Below are 16,833 nucleotides of genomic sequence, written 5' to 3'. Positions count from 1 at the left end.
GTCATCATTCCTACTGTGATGTCATAGTTCACTCACTGATGATGTCATAACACAAGGTGATGTCATATTCGGGACCTATAAAGGTTCGGTTCTGCAGGTCCTCTGCAGTTGTTCATAGACTAAACTAATCTCGCGACAACACTCTGCAACCGTTCCCAATTTCGAACCTTGCAGACCCAGCTATCAAGTTCCACAGCGTTCCTACTTATCGAGACTTCAGTTACCAAGTTTGTATTGGCCATCAACTATCCGCGACGAAATCCACATTTCCCACACCAAGCCTGACAGAAACCGGTCCATATTACAGAAATAGTGGACTATATAGTGTGTTCGCTATTTTTTAAGTGCTCGAATTCTCAACTGTTTATTTGATTCACTGTAAAATACCCACAATGCACTGCAATTTCTAGTGAACAGCGAATGGACACACTACATTTTCTCCCATCTACCACAATGCAATGTGGTCGTGTTTACCAAGAGTGAGGTTAGTGTCTGAAACTTGTTTGATCGTTCACCATTATAGTTCACTATATGATAAACACTACATGGGGAATAGTGAGTGAGTGAGTGAACCTTTTCCGAACATGGCGAATAGCCGACAGGAAATAAGATCAGTTTCAAACTGTTCCTTAGCAGCACAATTCCGTGTAAACTGTATAACTTGAGACAAGGACACATACATGTTCCGTGTTCTAATTTCGTGCTGACTGGAACTGCAACAGGAAGATTTAAATGTCACTTTTTTCTTTTTACCAGACATTTTAAATGCTATGTTACCAAATTTAGCATACATTTCAGCCTTGCTTTCTGTGTGTGTGGTGGGGGGGAGGGGGGGGACTGCTGTCATGTGTATGAAAGACATGCACTTATTTAAAAAGAGTAACAGCTTTATTCAATCTTGAGGCCCTAACTCTCCATTCACTACAATGCATTACTGGGTCAAAATGGACTTCAGTTAACCTGTGAAATGACAAAAGCCAGAACTTACTTCATATATATATATATATAAAATAAAAAAGGCTCTTTACCAAAAACAAATTTATACAAGGTCCTTGAATGTGATTTCACTGCGAGGGCCGCAAATTCATGCCAAAGAAACGGATTAAGAAAATCAAATGGACTACTAATCATGGCTGCTACACTAGAGGGGCCAGGCGGCAGCGTTTGTCTGCTCCTAACAGTCAGTCAAAGGGTGACTGAACACGGCCTTTTTATACATCAGACTAAGGATCACGATCTTGTGAAGACTTTGATTATCTTTTGGAGTGCGGGTCCCGTACATACTATTCTCTATTCCTACTACAATTTCAAATATATATATTAACTTCATAAGCAGTAGAAAACTCCGTAATGGGCCCCAAACTCTTTTACATTATCTAACATTCAGACGGCAATGGAACTACCAGTCTAGTATAAAACCTTCTTAGTCTAAACAGGTAATAATTGTTAAAACTCATGTTTCTCTTCTACGTATGGGCTAGCATCCTCAATCCAGTGTTTACGGATCTATTTAAACCAGGACGTTGAAGGCCTGACCAGAATCCATATTGACAAAACACCACGTGGACGCAATATTCCTCACTGAAGATGCCAGAGGTTGAATTTGAGATAAGGAGACGCGGCACTGGACAGCGCGCACTAGATTTTCAAACATGCGTCAACATCACAATCGACAATCGGTGCAGGTCAAGACAGAGGTCAGCTCTCAACATCTACGGAAGAGACCGGAGCAAAACTGTACTTTAAATCGTTTCTAATGATATAGGCCGTTTTCATGAGCGCTGAATAAATCTACTCCACTGAAAAGAACGGTAGGCCTAGAACTAGTCTTGATCCAGTTAGCTTTGTGAAAACAGCATTATTATAAACAGCAGTTTTGACAGTATTTCCATGGTTTCAGTATGGGCGAGCAAAAGCATTCCATCACAGGTGAAGTCTTTGAAAACATTGCAAATACCGTGCTGACCAAGGTGTGCATGTCAAATACTGTGCCGCCGACCAACGTATGAACGTGGACTCACAGCTCGAAGCCTCACTTAGCCTGAACACATCTGAGAGGATGAAACACTGACCAGGAGAACTTATGAACACCGAGCCAGGGAAAAAGAAAAAGAAAAAAGACAAAAGCTTTCTATGAACGACAGAGCTACACAACAAAACAAGATGATTGGTTCTACAGTTTAGGTTATTACAGAAGCACTCCGCCTTCAAAATAATATCTCCACTTTAGAAGAGAATTATTTTTGCCATGACAGAGGGGCAGCTCCTAGACCCAGTTACAATTTGACATCTCAAGGCGCTTTACAAACAGAGCAGGTAGAAGACCAGGCTCTTTATATTTTACACCCAACAATAGAGAGCTAAAGTGAACGTCACTTCCTGCTTCAGCACTGTACCAGAGATTTTCATCTGCCATTTATTTTCCCATAGACATTTCATAAAATGCTTATAAAAAGAGTTTTAGTTTAGTTCAGATATATTTAGAAACAGGAGAGATCACTTAACATTTCACTCGGACCAAAACGTAAAAAAAATTGAGTTTAAAGAAAACATTTTTTCAATGTTTTTTTTGGTTTTGGTCCAAGTGAAATGTTCTATGGTCTCTCCCGATTCTAAATATAGCTGAACCGTTTGGTTTGACCAAGTGAAACTATTTTATAGGCATTTTACGAAAGGTCTACGGGAAAATAAATTGCGGAAGAAAATCTCTGGTACAGTGCTGAAGCAGGGAGTGACGTTCACTGTGCCTCTCTATTGAAACAATTCTCACACGCACTGGGTATTCATCGGTAAGGTTGACACAGTATGACTTTGTGAACTAGGTGCCCATATGGTGAGATCATTCATCCTCAGTGATAATTGGGGGTTGGGGCGGGGGCATTATTTTTCCTGGGTGGCCATATGAGAAAAACTGATTGCTGGGGGCATTTTGTTTTGGTCATACCTCAAATTTGATCACTAGATTAAAAAAACAAAACATACTGTGAACTTATTCTTCAGCATTGATTATATTCAAAATCACCCCAAACAGCCAATTTAGGTAATCTCATTTGATGTTTTGGCTTCATTAGTAAAATGGTGTGTGTGTGTGTGGGGTGGGGGGGGGCAGTTGGGCAGTTTGGGTTTGGCTCTGCAATAGGCCCCTGACAAGATCAGTGTTCAGAAATCAGAAATATATCAAAAGTTAATTTCAGATGTATTACACACAAAACATCTACTGGGTATCTGTGCCGATTACTAGATCAAGGCAGCATAATGTCAAAACCAGGGTCCAAAATGAACTGGCCAAATCGCTAGTGAATGTTAACATTTTACCAGCCACTCAACAGACCAGTGGTTCCCAACTGTTGTTGTCTTATGTACCCCTTGAGCTGCTTTGTCATGGTCTCGCAGTAGCCAGCCGTAGATGCATCTACCTCCGGCGCTGGAAGCTTGCTGATGTAAGACGTTGGGTCTGACCACGTGAGACTACTTTCGTCATGTCAGTAGTAGTATCCCCCTCACTCGTGTGTGTTCTTTGCACTGCAAAGACATACAGTACAAGTGAATCCATACGAAATATATTTGTCACTGAACTGCCAGTGTTTGGGCTGGGCCTCTCCCCCATCCCCCCCTTTTGCCACCGGGCTCCCCTAAACCTGAATCTGGGGCGACTAGAACTAGAACAGCAACTAGACGTTTGAGCCATTTCTCCATGCTTGCTAGTAGCTACAGTCATTGGTTTGCACAGTTTTGACATGCAGGAACATGACCTCGTTACAAAGTAGTGTAACAGTTGACACCTGCCGGGAGGGATCTAGTTGTGGCGCGCACATACTTATGAAATGACTTATATATATTTTTTTAATGATCATGTTGGAAATAAATTGTAATCCCCAATCTTTCCACGTACCCCCTGCAAGCTGCTCAAGTACCCTTGCGGGTACTTCAACTTGTACCCCTGGTTGGGAATCACTGCAATAGACTACTTTTGTTGTTGTCGCTGTGAGTGAAGCAAATCTACCAGTCACTTGCATATTTCACCAGCATTTGGCTGGTGGTGGCTGCTGCTAATTTTGGACCCTGGTCAAAACCTTAAATGTGTTCCGACCAATCGTTAACCAGCACTCACGAGTACACTGTTAGTAGTGTAAGGTGCACCACGACGAGCAGGACTTGAACACAGAAAGGCCGTACGGGTCCGCGCGTTCAGCAATGTCCTTTAGTGGACTTCTTGTCTGTATGGTGTGACAGGCACTACTGGGACTGTTCGCACGTCGGCAGCGTGCCTAACATGTGCTGTGTGCCTCATGGTCGGACTGGCCACAGAGACCCTCAATGGGAAAAGAAATGTCTATTATTTATGACCAGAATACACACAGACTGCACAGTATGTCCGCGTTCACGTCGCCAAAAATACTTCCCTGCTGCAACCTTTCAAACGAGATCACATGTGGGGGGGGCTTGTCATTCAGTTATTGCCATAGTAACACAACCCATTGTCCAAGACCCAGTTTATGTCCTTTCCCTTCTGCCTGTGTACCATGAATGTAAATACAAAAAAAGATGAAGAAAAAAGGGGGGAGAAGATTACAAAAAAATCCACTATCCAGCTTTCGGTGTGAGCTGGCGAGAGCAAATTAAGTTTGGTTGTCTTTAAGCCTGGCTGTTTTGAGGCTGTAATATTGTTGAGCTCCAGTGTGTGGCATTACTGAGCTGTGGACTGCTGCCGTCTCTGGGGGTTGACAGGAGAGCCGGGGGGGGGGGGTCAGACGGTCAGGCGGTTGTTGGAAGGCTGTAGGGGGCTCCAGGAGGCCGTGTGGCCAGGGGCTGTGTGGCCAGGGGCGTCCTGAGAGTAGCAGGGCTGCTGGTTCTCCTCTTTGCTCATCCCCACTGTACACAAGCGCCGGTGCCGCAGCAGCCGGTCTGTCCGCGAGAAGTTCTGCAGACAGGCAAAGAGAGATGTGTCAGCCGAGACTACTGGTGATACTAGTGATGGAGAGCTGGATTGTTGGCTAATGTGATGTCGCGTGTATTCTTATGAGTTGCTGACTAAAATGAACAAGTACATGGATAGCACATCAGTTGTACAGAAAGAATGGCTCACTAACCTGATGGCAGCGATCGCACTGGTACGGCTTCTCTCCACTGTGCACCCTCTTGTGTCTGTCCAGGTGGTAGCGCTGAATAAACCGCATATCACACGCATCACAAGCAAACGGCTTTTCCCCTGCAAACAATCACAGGTTAATTATGTATCATAATAGTATAGACTGGATTTTTTTTAACAGATTTTTTTTTTTATTGCTTGCATTATATTAGTGAGTGATGTAATACTTTATTGGTCCTTATACAGGGTTCCCACACTTTTTCCACAGACAAAATTCCGAAATTCTTCAAGGACCCAGAAAATAATTTCCATGACCATTCGTAACCATTAAAGTCCCTGGAAACCAAAATCCACAAAAACGTTCTAACTATGTTATTTAGGGTCTTATGTTAGTAATTTTGTGCCTCCGAAATTATTATACATTACTTTCAACCCAAAGCCTTAAAATCGCCACTTTTCTACAAGATTCTACAAAGTACTTCCTCATTGAAGACAGCAGTGCGTGAGGTGCTAAAACGCAGGAGCTTATGACGTCATAAGCTCTATATAACCTTTGTACACGCGCGCAATCCGCACCCACCTATGGCAAGTCCGTTCTTTGCCCCCAGTGACAGCGCTCCCTTGCTGTCCGTCTCCCTCTGTGTGCGTCTGCCAAGCGCTATGCTTGTGAGATTAGCAAGGTGTCGGGTTTCAGCCAGGCCATGTGCTTCTCTCTCTCTCTCTCTCTCTCTCTCTCTCTCTCTCTCTCTCTCTCTCTCTCTCTCTCTCTCTCTCTCTCTCTCTCTCTCTCTCTCTCTCTCTCTCTCTCTCTCTCTCTCTCTCTCTCTCTCTCTCTCTCTCTCTCTCTCTCTCTCCTCTCTCTCTCTCTCTCTCTCGACTAGTGAGAGAGAGCGAGAGACACACAGGCTGGTGTCTCTCACACACACACACACACACACACACACACACACACACACACTCGCAAGTGCTGTGTAACTTGATCTCTTTCTCCGTTTCCCTCCCCCCCCTCTCTCTCGCGCTCTCTCTCTCTCGGAGGAGATAAATGTCCCTGCTGCAGACGGACACGCCCACACATTCCGCGGGAGAAAGTACACTCTAAAAAATAATGAAATCTCATGCGTTTGCCACACCTGTCAAACCTAAATTTATATACTTTGCAACGTTCATCATCGTTCAAATTTGGCTGGTAGCTTATTAACATAGGGTCCTGTGATGTGATGAACTCAAAATGCTAAATAATAAAGAAATATTTCTGGTTTCCAGGGACTTTAAGTACATGAAATTTACATTGTATGCCCTTCACCCCAAAGCCCTTTTCAGACATGCAGTGAACTCCCCAACATGGAATACTATGAATTATGAATATCATGTGATACTAGTGAAGCATCAACCTGTGCAGTGCAGGTCTAGCTTTTAAATTAGTAATACAAAAAACATATTTCACCTAACGTTAGACATTTGGAATTTTTATAAACATTTAACAATGGCTAAAAACTTTGTTAATTCCAAACCTTTTCCAAAACACTGTTAATTCTCAACCTTTTCCAGGCCTGGAAAACAGTTTTTCATATTCCATAACTTTTCCAGGAATTTCCGTTAAAAATTAATCAAAGTCAGACAAATTAAAATTTCCCGGTCACCAAGTCCGGTGAAATTATCTCCCTCTAAACACAATTTGAATAATTGTGTTTATTCAATTATAATTGAATAATAATTTAATTTCCACACATCTCCTTCTTTTAAATAGCCAAAGTATTAACATTATCGTGATAATGTTAATCAAATTAAAAGCAGACTACAGCTGATTGACACGCAGTGCTCCAACTCGCTTTAAGAACAGACAATAGGCTAATTAAACTTCACAAGCTCAGCTGGGAATATTTGCTTAACTTTAAACTCGTGATGCACCGATATGAAAATTTTGGCCGATACCGATAACCAATATTAACATTGCTGTTATGGCCGATAACCGATATTTACCGATGTCAATATGATCTGTATAAAAAACAAGGTTCTATGATTATCAAATTTTATACACACTGAAAAACACATGTAAACACTATGTATTTGAAAAAGTAATGCATTTCTTTATGTCCCAAATATTTGGAAAACCCCATAAATCATAGATTTATCACAATGTTCTATCTCAATGTGAACATTTTGGCTGATACGATAACCGATATTAACATTGCAACATCGGACCGATGCCGATATGTTAAAAAATGACTGACATCTGCCGATACCGATATGATTGCTGATATATCGTGCATCCCTACTTTAAACTGAAGAAGAATAGGTAAGAATAGGCTATTATTGTTACCTGTAACCATCACGTTGAGGTCAGAGCAGAGGATGGGCTACAGGACAGTCCCATCCACACAGTATTCAGTGTCTTGCTCAAGGACACATGAGCAAGTGAGATGTTCACAGACATGAAGGCTTGAACCCAGATCATCCAGGTGAAGGGAGGCATCTTTACTTATTACACCACTTTGTGCCCCATATATCCAACTACTATTTGCAAAGGACACAGGAAGACCACATAGCAAGGAGGAGAAAGGGGGCCTGAAGCCTTGGGAATATTCACCTGTATGTGTCAGTATATGTCGCTTGAGATGGTAGCTACTCCGGAATGCTCCATAGCAGTGGTCACAGATGAAATTCTTCTGCACTTTTAGGGAGTCGTCTTCCATACTTCCATATCCATTGGTGGAAGTATAGGCATAGGCTGACAAAGATGTACAATGTTATTTCTCATCACAGCACACACAGGAGGTCTTTGCATGTTGCTTTTCAAAGCATCATTCAAACAAATCATCCTTACCTCCACTTTCTCTTTAATCTTGTTGGGAATCCCTGATTTTTTGTGCTTTTTCTTCGGTTGCATATTCTGGTTTGCCTGCATGTCCTTTTGATCCAACATTCTTGCCGAGTGGTAATCGCCGTCCTTTCGGATCAACTTTTTGGAGGAAAGAGTGGTAGGAAGGAAGTAAGTTTGCATAGTAATGCACAGTTTGTCAATCACACTCTTGCTAAAACAAACTAACATAGAATCAAACAAATGATTTATGCATAAATCATAAGGTAACAATACTATAATACCTCAAGCTTTTAACTTGGGATAAGTCCTACTGCACAATTATGGCTACGGTTAGACATCTTAGCTTGTTAGTTTTCTGGTTTTGGTATTTCAGTTGACTGCCATAACATCTAGAGGTTGATAACATTTTGGTTCAGGAAAGCAACGTTCAGAAATCACAGGCTTTCTGATGGACACTGTCCGCTCTTCTCCATGCAAACTAAACAAAGAGGCTCTTGTGGTGGTGAGTGTGGGGCTCTGGCTGGTGTCTCTCTCACCAGGGGTGGACAGCTCCCAGCCGAGGGAGCCGAGGGGTGGGCCATGTGGCTGTGATGGGGCTGGCCATGGTGCCCCTGGTGCCCGTGGCTGTGACTGTGGCTGTGGCTGTGCTGTGAGTGGGTCTGGTGGCTGTCAGGACTGTCCCGCTGCCCCTGGCCCAGGGGTGACATCATCTTCTTCTGGCCTGGAATGCTGTTGGCTTGCATCAGTGCCATGCTGGACAGCACCGCCTCGCAGCCCAGCAGACCAGCCTGGCAACACAGACAACAGGTCAGAGAGCAGGGAGAGTTGGGCAACTGGACTCCCAGAGACAAGGAGTCAGGGAGAGATTGAGCAGTATATAGACAGAGGCAACGGGGGAGAAATGGCCCAGGACTGGGAACACAAAGAGTTCAAACTATGATGGTGATTCTGGAGATGAGGAGACTTCCACTGACCCATTTCATATGGTCTCGGACAGAGGAGTTGGAATGGTGTGTCATCGCCGTGGTTTTGAATGCGTGTGTGTTTGGGGGGAAGAGAGGGGGCGGGGCTTCACTCAGGATGAGGGGTGACAGAAGAAACCACACCCACCCAAATCATCAGGGGCCAAAGCCTGAAAGTAGAGGCATGACAACATGAGGCTAAAGTTTCTACATGTTTGAATCAGGAACTGGACCAGACCAATCCGTTTAGGTTTGATACAACCAGAAATTTAGGCCCAGCAGCAGTACAGTTGGTCAGACTTGAAGAGAGCCCCAATGGTTTGGTGCATGCCAAATGTTGCCATGGTCAACAGAAAACATGTGACAATCATGTAAAATTATATGCTTTGATTGGCAAAGAAAACAAGGAAATCTGATGGAGGATGAAGACAACGCTAACTCTAAGAAAACAACAACATATCTATCTAGACTACACATATTAAGCTAACAAATGCTTATGCATGACGTGATTTTTTTTAAAGGCTAGGCTTTCTAAAGAAAAAGTGTTTAAGAGAGGATTATTTAAATTGACCAAAACAGAGGTACCTGAAATCATTTAGGCATCCTATACACAACAGCCAGCCTCCTCCTCTTTTACATGAAAATGTCTGGGAGACTGAGCAGAAACACAGTGGTGAATGGTGTAAAGGAGAAGAGATGGCATTATATCTTTAGTATCACCTAACCATGAATTCCCTTTGAGCAGGACCCAGCTAACTTGCACTCTGAAATATTCAATGATTAAAGTGTAAAGATCATGCAAGCTTAAGGAAACTAGTGGTATATTTAGGTATTTCTAAACCATACATAAACATGTCCAAGGTTTTCCCTGTCTTTTGAGGGGGCTTAGGTGCTGTGTGACAGCACCCTGCTGTGCCACTGGGCGGGGGGATGTGTAGAAAATTGTATGTTTTTCAATGAAGAAAAATGCAATTTCCCATCATTTTGGACCATTATTATGATTACCAAAATTGTATAAAAACATTTGGAAAAGCCAGAGCAGATCATAAATAAACAACACCCCAACAGATCTTTCTAAAGTAGTCTACTGCAGTCTGCGGAGCAACATTGATTTTACATTAAGCCTTATAATGGAAAGTAAAAACCCTGTGTGTAATAGACGCGTTTGTGTTCTTGTAAAAGCGGACACAGATCAGCAAGGCATATCATCTCGTTTTGAAAATGATCACTTCCCCCGCGCTAACCCCTGATCTATATTATAATGACTGAACTGTTTGCATGCCCTGCTCAACACGAGCACACCAAATCAGGCCAAATAGGGCAATATCGGGAGGACAATTAAAATGCTGTTTGGTGTACTAGCTGCGTAAGCTGTGTAGAGCATGGATTTATGCGTGTGGAGCATGGTGAGAGTCCCTACTTGATGGAACAGAAACAGATAGCTAGCTAGCTACAGTAGCTAGCTAGCTAGCAGTCAGGCTTTGGGACAACTGTGCTGTGTGTCGTGCACCCCCACCCCCCACCCCAGACAACACAACAACAGCGAGGCAGGGCGTGCGGTTCAGCGCCGAATACTAAATAACGCCACGCTCACTGCCTACGAGTTAGAAATACTAAAGTAATATATTACAAAGGAGGACAAGAGTCAAGAGTGATATATGCTGGGGAATGGCCTCCTTACCGTTCGAGAGTTTAGTTGGTTATTTCTTGTCGCACTTCCAATTTTTTCTCAGTTTACAAACACTGACAGGAAACGGTACCGGAAGTGCCCCCCAGGGAGAGTTCTGATTGGTCATCCGCTGACCCACGTGATTAAAGAGCAGCAGCCACACTCGCGGCCATGTTTGTGTGACGGTACGTGCACATCTACAATGGCACGGCGGCTTGCCTGCTGAAAAAGCCGCTTTGACGCTGCATCTTGATAGGCTGTCTTGCTGTATTCTCGATTCTGATTGGTCCATTTCAACATCGCGCTGGAACCGCCCCCAGCGTTTCACGGCCCGGCCACATCTACGCGTCGTTTGACGCGGGGCTGACGCTGCTGCCCATCCACTTTGTATTGGAACATGCTGCTCGACGCCTCGCAAAGCATGCTGGGAGACCAAGCGACGCGAGCAGCATGTTCCAATACAAAGTGGATGGGCAGCAGCATCAGCCCGCGTCAAACGACGCGTAGATGTGGCTGGGCCGTCAGCGTTTCACGGCCCAGCCACATCTACGCGTCGTTTGACGCGGGCTGACGCTGCTGCCCATCCACTTTGTATTGGAACATGCTGCTCGACGCCTCGCAAAGCATGCTGGGAGACCAGACGACGCGTGCAGCATGTTCCAATACAAAGTGGATGGGCAGCAGCGTCAGCCCCGCGTCAAACGACGCGTAGATGTGGCCGGGCCGTCACTGTCGCAGACTAGAGGCGGCTTGTCTCCGAGCGGCTTCACGCTCGCGGGGCGGGACTAGGGCGGGACCTTTCGTTGAAGCTACCCAATGACAGCTCTTCTTACACATTTCCTCCCCGCACCCTCCTGTGTACAACGTTTCTACAGGCTACAGCTCCAAGCTGGAAGCTGGTTTGCACGCCCACAAAACGCTGCGACACAGCGGAAAAGCGAATTTGCCATTGTAGATGTGCACGTACCGTGAGGGGAGCGATCGGAGCGATTCTCCAATATTATCCAGCTCCAGCTCCAGCGCAGAGCACGCCCCTACAGAGCACGCCCCTAAGTACAGAGCACGCCCATAAACGAATCCCTCTATCTAAAAAGAGCACCTCAAACAAACAGTCCAAAGCGCTCCAATCCAAACAAGAAAACGTTACATAAATAATAATAAAAAATTGCATGTTTTACATATTCTCACAAAGCAATCTAGATGGATAAATAGCACGGGTGAAGTGTTGTCTTTTACATTTCTATATACATGGTATATCATAATTATTACATCTTTATTTATCACACAATTACCCCTATTATCATGTTGTTACTCTCAATGGGACAAACCTGGTTAAATAAAGGCTAAATAAAATACAATAAAAACACACTCTACAATTCTCCATTATGCATATTATTTATGACCAGCTCATGAGCTCGGGAGCTCAAAACTAGTTGCAGTGTGCTTTTTTGTTGTTGATGTAGATGTATGACCTTTATTAGTCTGCCACCTGCGTTCAACAGCGGGATGTGCTTTCTTTAAGGCCACCAAGAAGAGGTGTCATGGCAGGAGTGGGAGCGAGGCGACCTTTGTCCTAGACCAGTTCATTAATGTGGTCTGGGATGAGGGAATAAATGGGAGAAACAAAGAGAAATTGAGTAATTGCTGATTTATGCGTTTTGCTCACATAAATACAAAAGAAAAGTTGATGTCAATTCACTTCCATAAAAATCCAAAAATATACAAAAATTATACTGTGTATATTTCATTAAAACAAATGGTTCACATAGAGTATTAGCCAGTTTAAAATCATTTTTTTCAGAGTATAACAGGAAGCAAATGTTAATTCAGTGTTGAGTTACAAAAGAATTGCGATCATAACATGATTATAGCAAAGAGGACATTTTCTTTTCTTTTGTTATTTACATTACATTACATTATGTCATTTAGCAGATGCTTTTATCCAAAGCGACTTACATTATCACACTTTGAAATCAACTATGCAACACAGTCAATGACAGCTAAGACCTTTTGAAGGAATAGAGAAAGTAGTTTGAGAACTATCATTATTATTATTTTTTTTAAGAGGGCCCAGGTGGAGCCTGAAAAGGTGTATTTTTAGTCTCTGACGAAAGATGGGCAGAGATTCGGCTGTCCTGACCGAAGGGGGGAGCTCGTTCCACCATTGTGGTGCCAGGGACGAGGAGAGTCGCGATCGGGATGGGTGACTTTTGAGCCCATATAGCGGTGGAGGGGCGAGGCAATCTGGAAGGGTGGAGGAGCGGTGAGAGGTTTGGAACCTGACCATAGATTATATGGAGTAGCTGTCTGATGTCGAGATGAAGCCAGTGAAGGTCCCGGAAGAGAGGAGTGACATGAGAGAATTTAGGTTGGTTGGTTGAACCAATTTTGTGGCCATGCAGCTTATTTGCTGTTATCTGCTTGATGTTTGTGGACACTGATAAGACCTTTTAAGGCCCTAGAGTTCGGAAGTGGGGTGGGGGGTGGAAATCAATACTACACACTCAAAAGAAGGATGTTTTCTGAACTATTGATAAAGAAAGACAAAAACTTGGACTTTACCTTTCAAACCAAATATGTTTTGGTTAGTGTTATTGTAATGTAAAAATAGTTTTTTGTTATACAAATAGTATGAGTAGATAATTGGCGCTGTCACAGTGTCCCTGAACAAGAGACCTCTTGCTCAATGGGTGCTGCAGCCTGTTATGATAGACATTTGTCTTGGGGTTGTAAAGTCTTGAGGTTGTGGTTTCTTTCCTGATATGGAATGAGTATCTCAGGATAGAAATCACATTATTCTGGGTGTCTAGGTAGTGTAGAGGTAAAAGCACTTGCCTATCCCACCGCAGAGACCCGAGTAGGCGGGTACAATTTCTGGTAGTGGTACTTCCGGCTTGGTCAGATGTTCCCACAGACACAATTGGCAGTGTCTGCGAGTGGGAAGCTGGTGGGGTACTGTATGTGTCCTGGTTGCTGCACTAGCACCTCCTCTGATCGGCCGGGGTGCCTGTTAGGGGGGAGGGGAACTGGGGGGAATAGCGTGATCCTCCAAATGCGAGAATAATCGTAAAAAAAAAAGATATAAAAAAAATCACAGAGGAAGGGGTTTCAGACTCTGGCGATGGTCTAGGCAGGCAGTGACAGCCTCAGCTGGTCTCCAGTAGAAAGTCTATGCTTTCAGGTGGTAGTGCCTGCCGGTCTACCTGGCTGAGCAAGGAGTGCAGCTGGGCAGCTGTGGCATTCCTCCTCTGGAGGTTACACCAGTAGCGCAGCATGGCAAAGACTCGGTCCACGTGGCTGTTTGGATAGTTCTCCTCGATCTGCTCCAGCTTCACGGAGGAGATGCTCAGTGCCAGTATGCCAATTTCCCTCCAGGATCGCCCAATAGCACGAGCCACCAGCATCAACTGCTTATCCTCCAATAGGCCAGAGCCTGTGCAATGAAACAGGGAAGAGAAGTGGGTTCATGGTAACCATCGTCTCTTTACAATGTTTTGAAAGGCATAGCTTCAAGTGTCATAACCCACCGCTCTTGCATATCTGTTTAGAGGGAGTGGTGTCTTCTGACTCTGGAGCTTTTTTTCTTTTGCTCGTTTCTCGTTTCTGTTTCTCCACTAGACAGTAAAAGACAAACAAAAACACAATGTTTAACAGAACTGCTTATCCTTCAATAGGCCAGAGCCTGTGCAATGAAACAGGGAAGAGAAGTGGGTTCATGGTAACCATCGTCTCTTTACAATGTTTTGAAGGGAATAGCTTCAAGTGTCGTAACCCACCGTTCTTGCATATCTGTTTAGAGGGAGTGGTGTCTTCTGAATCAGGAGCTTTTTTGCTAATTTCTCGTTTCTGTTTCTCCACTAGATAGTAAAAGACAAACAAAAACACAATGTTTAGCAGAAATGTAGCCATATCTTATTGTTAGATGAACACATTGTACAGACTGTTGTATAGCCTACCTGCTGGTATTGTGTTGACTTGCAGGTCCATGAGAAAAGCAAGCAAGGGGAAGGTGTCCTGCAGGTCCTTGTGCTTCAGGAGTTCCAGGAGGCCCTGTGCAGCCTCAGGTCCTCTCTGGATCACATGGTCCAGAAGATCCCTCACCTGCTCGCTAGGATCACGGACAGCTTTCACCTGCCTGTAGCTGTGGCGAGAGAGCAGGGAGCGAGAGTCTGCATGCTGCAGGATGAAGTCAGCGTCGGCACTCAGGATGTCTATTAACTTAGCCTTCAAGCTTCTCAGGAGCTGCATTTCTCCTGCTGGTTGTTCAGCCATGATTGAATGCCACTTACATCAGCGCCTGAGAAAATAACACAATGACAAAATCTCAAATCTCTCTAATGCAAACAGTGATGAAATCTTAAATAATGGCAAAAATACAGATTTTTTTTTTGGGGGGGGGGGGTTCAACAAGGCTAATTATTATTATTATTATTATTATTATTATTATTATTATTATTATTATTATTATTATTATTATTATTATTATTTATTTTAGAATTATCAGGAAATAGGTGCACATTGGTTCTCAAATGTTTCATGTCAAGCACCCCTAAACTGACACAAATTAGACCACGGACCCCCAATTGATAACATTTTGTCCCAGGGTCCCCCATCTGCATTTCTATGACTGCTAGGCTTTACTGGTGGATAATAATATGGTTATCTCAGTTGTATCAGTATGTATCAGTTGTAAAACAGGAAGTAAAGCAGGTGTAACCATTACCAATGCCATTCATTGTGGATGCTCCAGCGCCAGGGCCCTCATTAATGTTATTGGTGGTTACACACCTGCTTTACTTTCAGATTTAGCACCTCAAAACTGTTGCTGTGAAAAGAGCATATTAATGTTGCTCAATCATGTCAGTCAATCATGATGTGAGATAGACAATTTGATCAACCAATGACATTGGATTCGTAGCCTCTGGGCGTTTCCCCCGGCCTTGCGCAGTGCCTGTCTGCCTTGCCGCGGTTCTGCCGCTGTCTCGCGCGCGGTGTGGACGAAAACGGCAGCAATGGAGAAAAGTTTGACATCGTCTCGGATTTATTGTCCGTTTTTTACACTAAACCTTGAGTGAAAAACGAGAGATATTTATAAAAGGACGCCCAGCACTCGAAAATGTGCATATTTTTCCAAACTTCAAAAGACTTTGTTCTGCATTTTAGCAACTGGGAACTAGCTAGGAACTAAAGTTATTACGGACAAAGGAGGACAGGTGGATGGATTTGATCAGTGAACGGCACTGGTGAGTAAAACTAACGCTGTATTTAAATGTTACTGTATGGTTTTATGACATTGTTGCCTCAAATATTTAACTGGTGTGTAACGTTATGCTGCTTGGACACTGACAGGCGTGGTTGGTTGAAATCGTATGAATCATGTTCGTAGTTGCAGCGTTCCTTTGGCTGTTGGCTTAGCTTGTTTGAAAGGAATAATGTGGGCTCGGAACGGGTCAGAGTCAGACTCACTGTTGTTTTTTCATCTGTGGGAATAGTGGAAACCTGTTATGCAGTTCGGCTAGATTCGGGGGTCGGGGCTCAACGTCATGGGCTTTGGTTTTATTTCCAGGCCCACGTGGGGCCTGTGCAGTGTGGCACACACACTGTTTGTTACCAGTACATATCATGTGTGCGCTGCCTGCCACCCAGTGGAGGGAAGACTGCAATGACTCTGCCTTCACTGTGCAGACCTCTAAACTGTCACAGTGGTCATAACATTAACGTTATGTGGTTGTATATAGCCCATCGTCTATAGGGTTTTCATTTGTGATTTTGAAGAGATTATTTTTGGGGGGAGGTAGGCCTAGTACAGGGGTGTAGCCGTGTAGGCTAATGGTAAATACAGAGGTGGGTTATCCAAGGTGAGGAGTAGTTTACCCACCTAGTTTCCCATCATTGATTTATTTTATACAGTTGAGTAACTCATTTCAAAGAGGTACACTACGCCCGGAGTGAAAAGCCCAGGTCGTAATCTGAAACGGCTTTTATGCAGCTAAACACACGTACAATTGTTTGCAGTATGTGAAAGATTCTGTAGCCGAGCGTTTAGGCTGCGCTTAGACTTAGTTATAAAAAGCAATAAACGGAGCAACTCCAACCTTGAACATTCTCATCATGAGACGCCAGCTTTATTTCTCTTCCCGTTCTCTCCTCCTCATACTCGTCCACCTCAAGTTCCCCACCACAACAACCACTTCCGTTTCCGGTCTTCAACATAAACGCCTACAGTGCTGCCTAGAGCGTAAACCTAAATTACATCACATAGCATCTTCATAAAACTAGCTTACACACCTCC

At 43.8% G+C, this 16,833-nt stretch overlaps 1 protein-coding gene across 1 annotated transcript; it reads right to left on the bottom strand.

Annotated features, from left to right (window-relative positions):
- Positions 1-896: 896 nt before the first annotated feature.
- Positions 897-10,579, bottom strand: znf740b (zinc finger protein 740b). Its single transcript, XM_083642308.1, is given in 8 exon segments — positions 897-4,921; positions 5,091-5,209; positions 7,677-7,803; positions 7,806-7,817; positions 7,914-8,048; positions 8,447-8,698; positions 8,885-9,042; positions 10,554-10,579. Coding segments are annotated over 7 exon segments (864 nt in total). The 5' UTR covers positions 8,930-9,042; positions 10,554-10,579; the 3' UTR covers positions 897-4,747.
- Between the last annotated feature and the right edge of the window lie 6,254 nt (positions 10,580-16,833).

The sequence above is a fragment of the Poromitra crassiceps genome (genome assembly GCF_964638095.1).
Source record: "Poromitra crassiceps genome assembly, chromosome: 8".
NCBI lineage: Eukaryota > Metazoa > Chordata > Actinopteri > Beryciformes > Melamphaidae > Poromitra > Poromitra crassiceps.
Note: the sequence above shows the minus strand (reverse complement) of the source record. Positions and strands in the feature narration are given on the sequence as shown.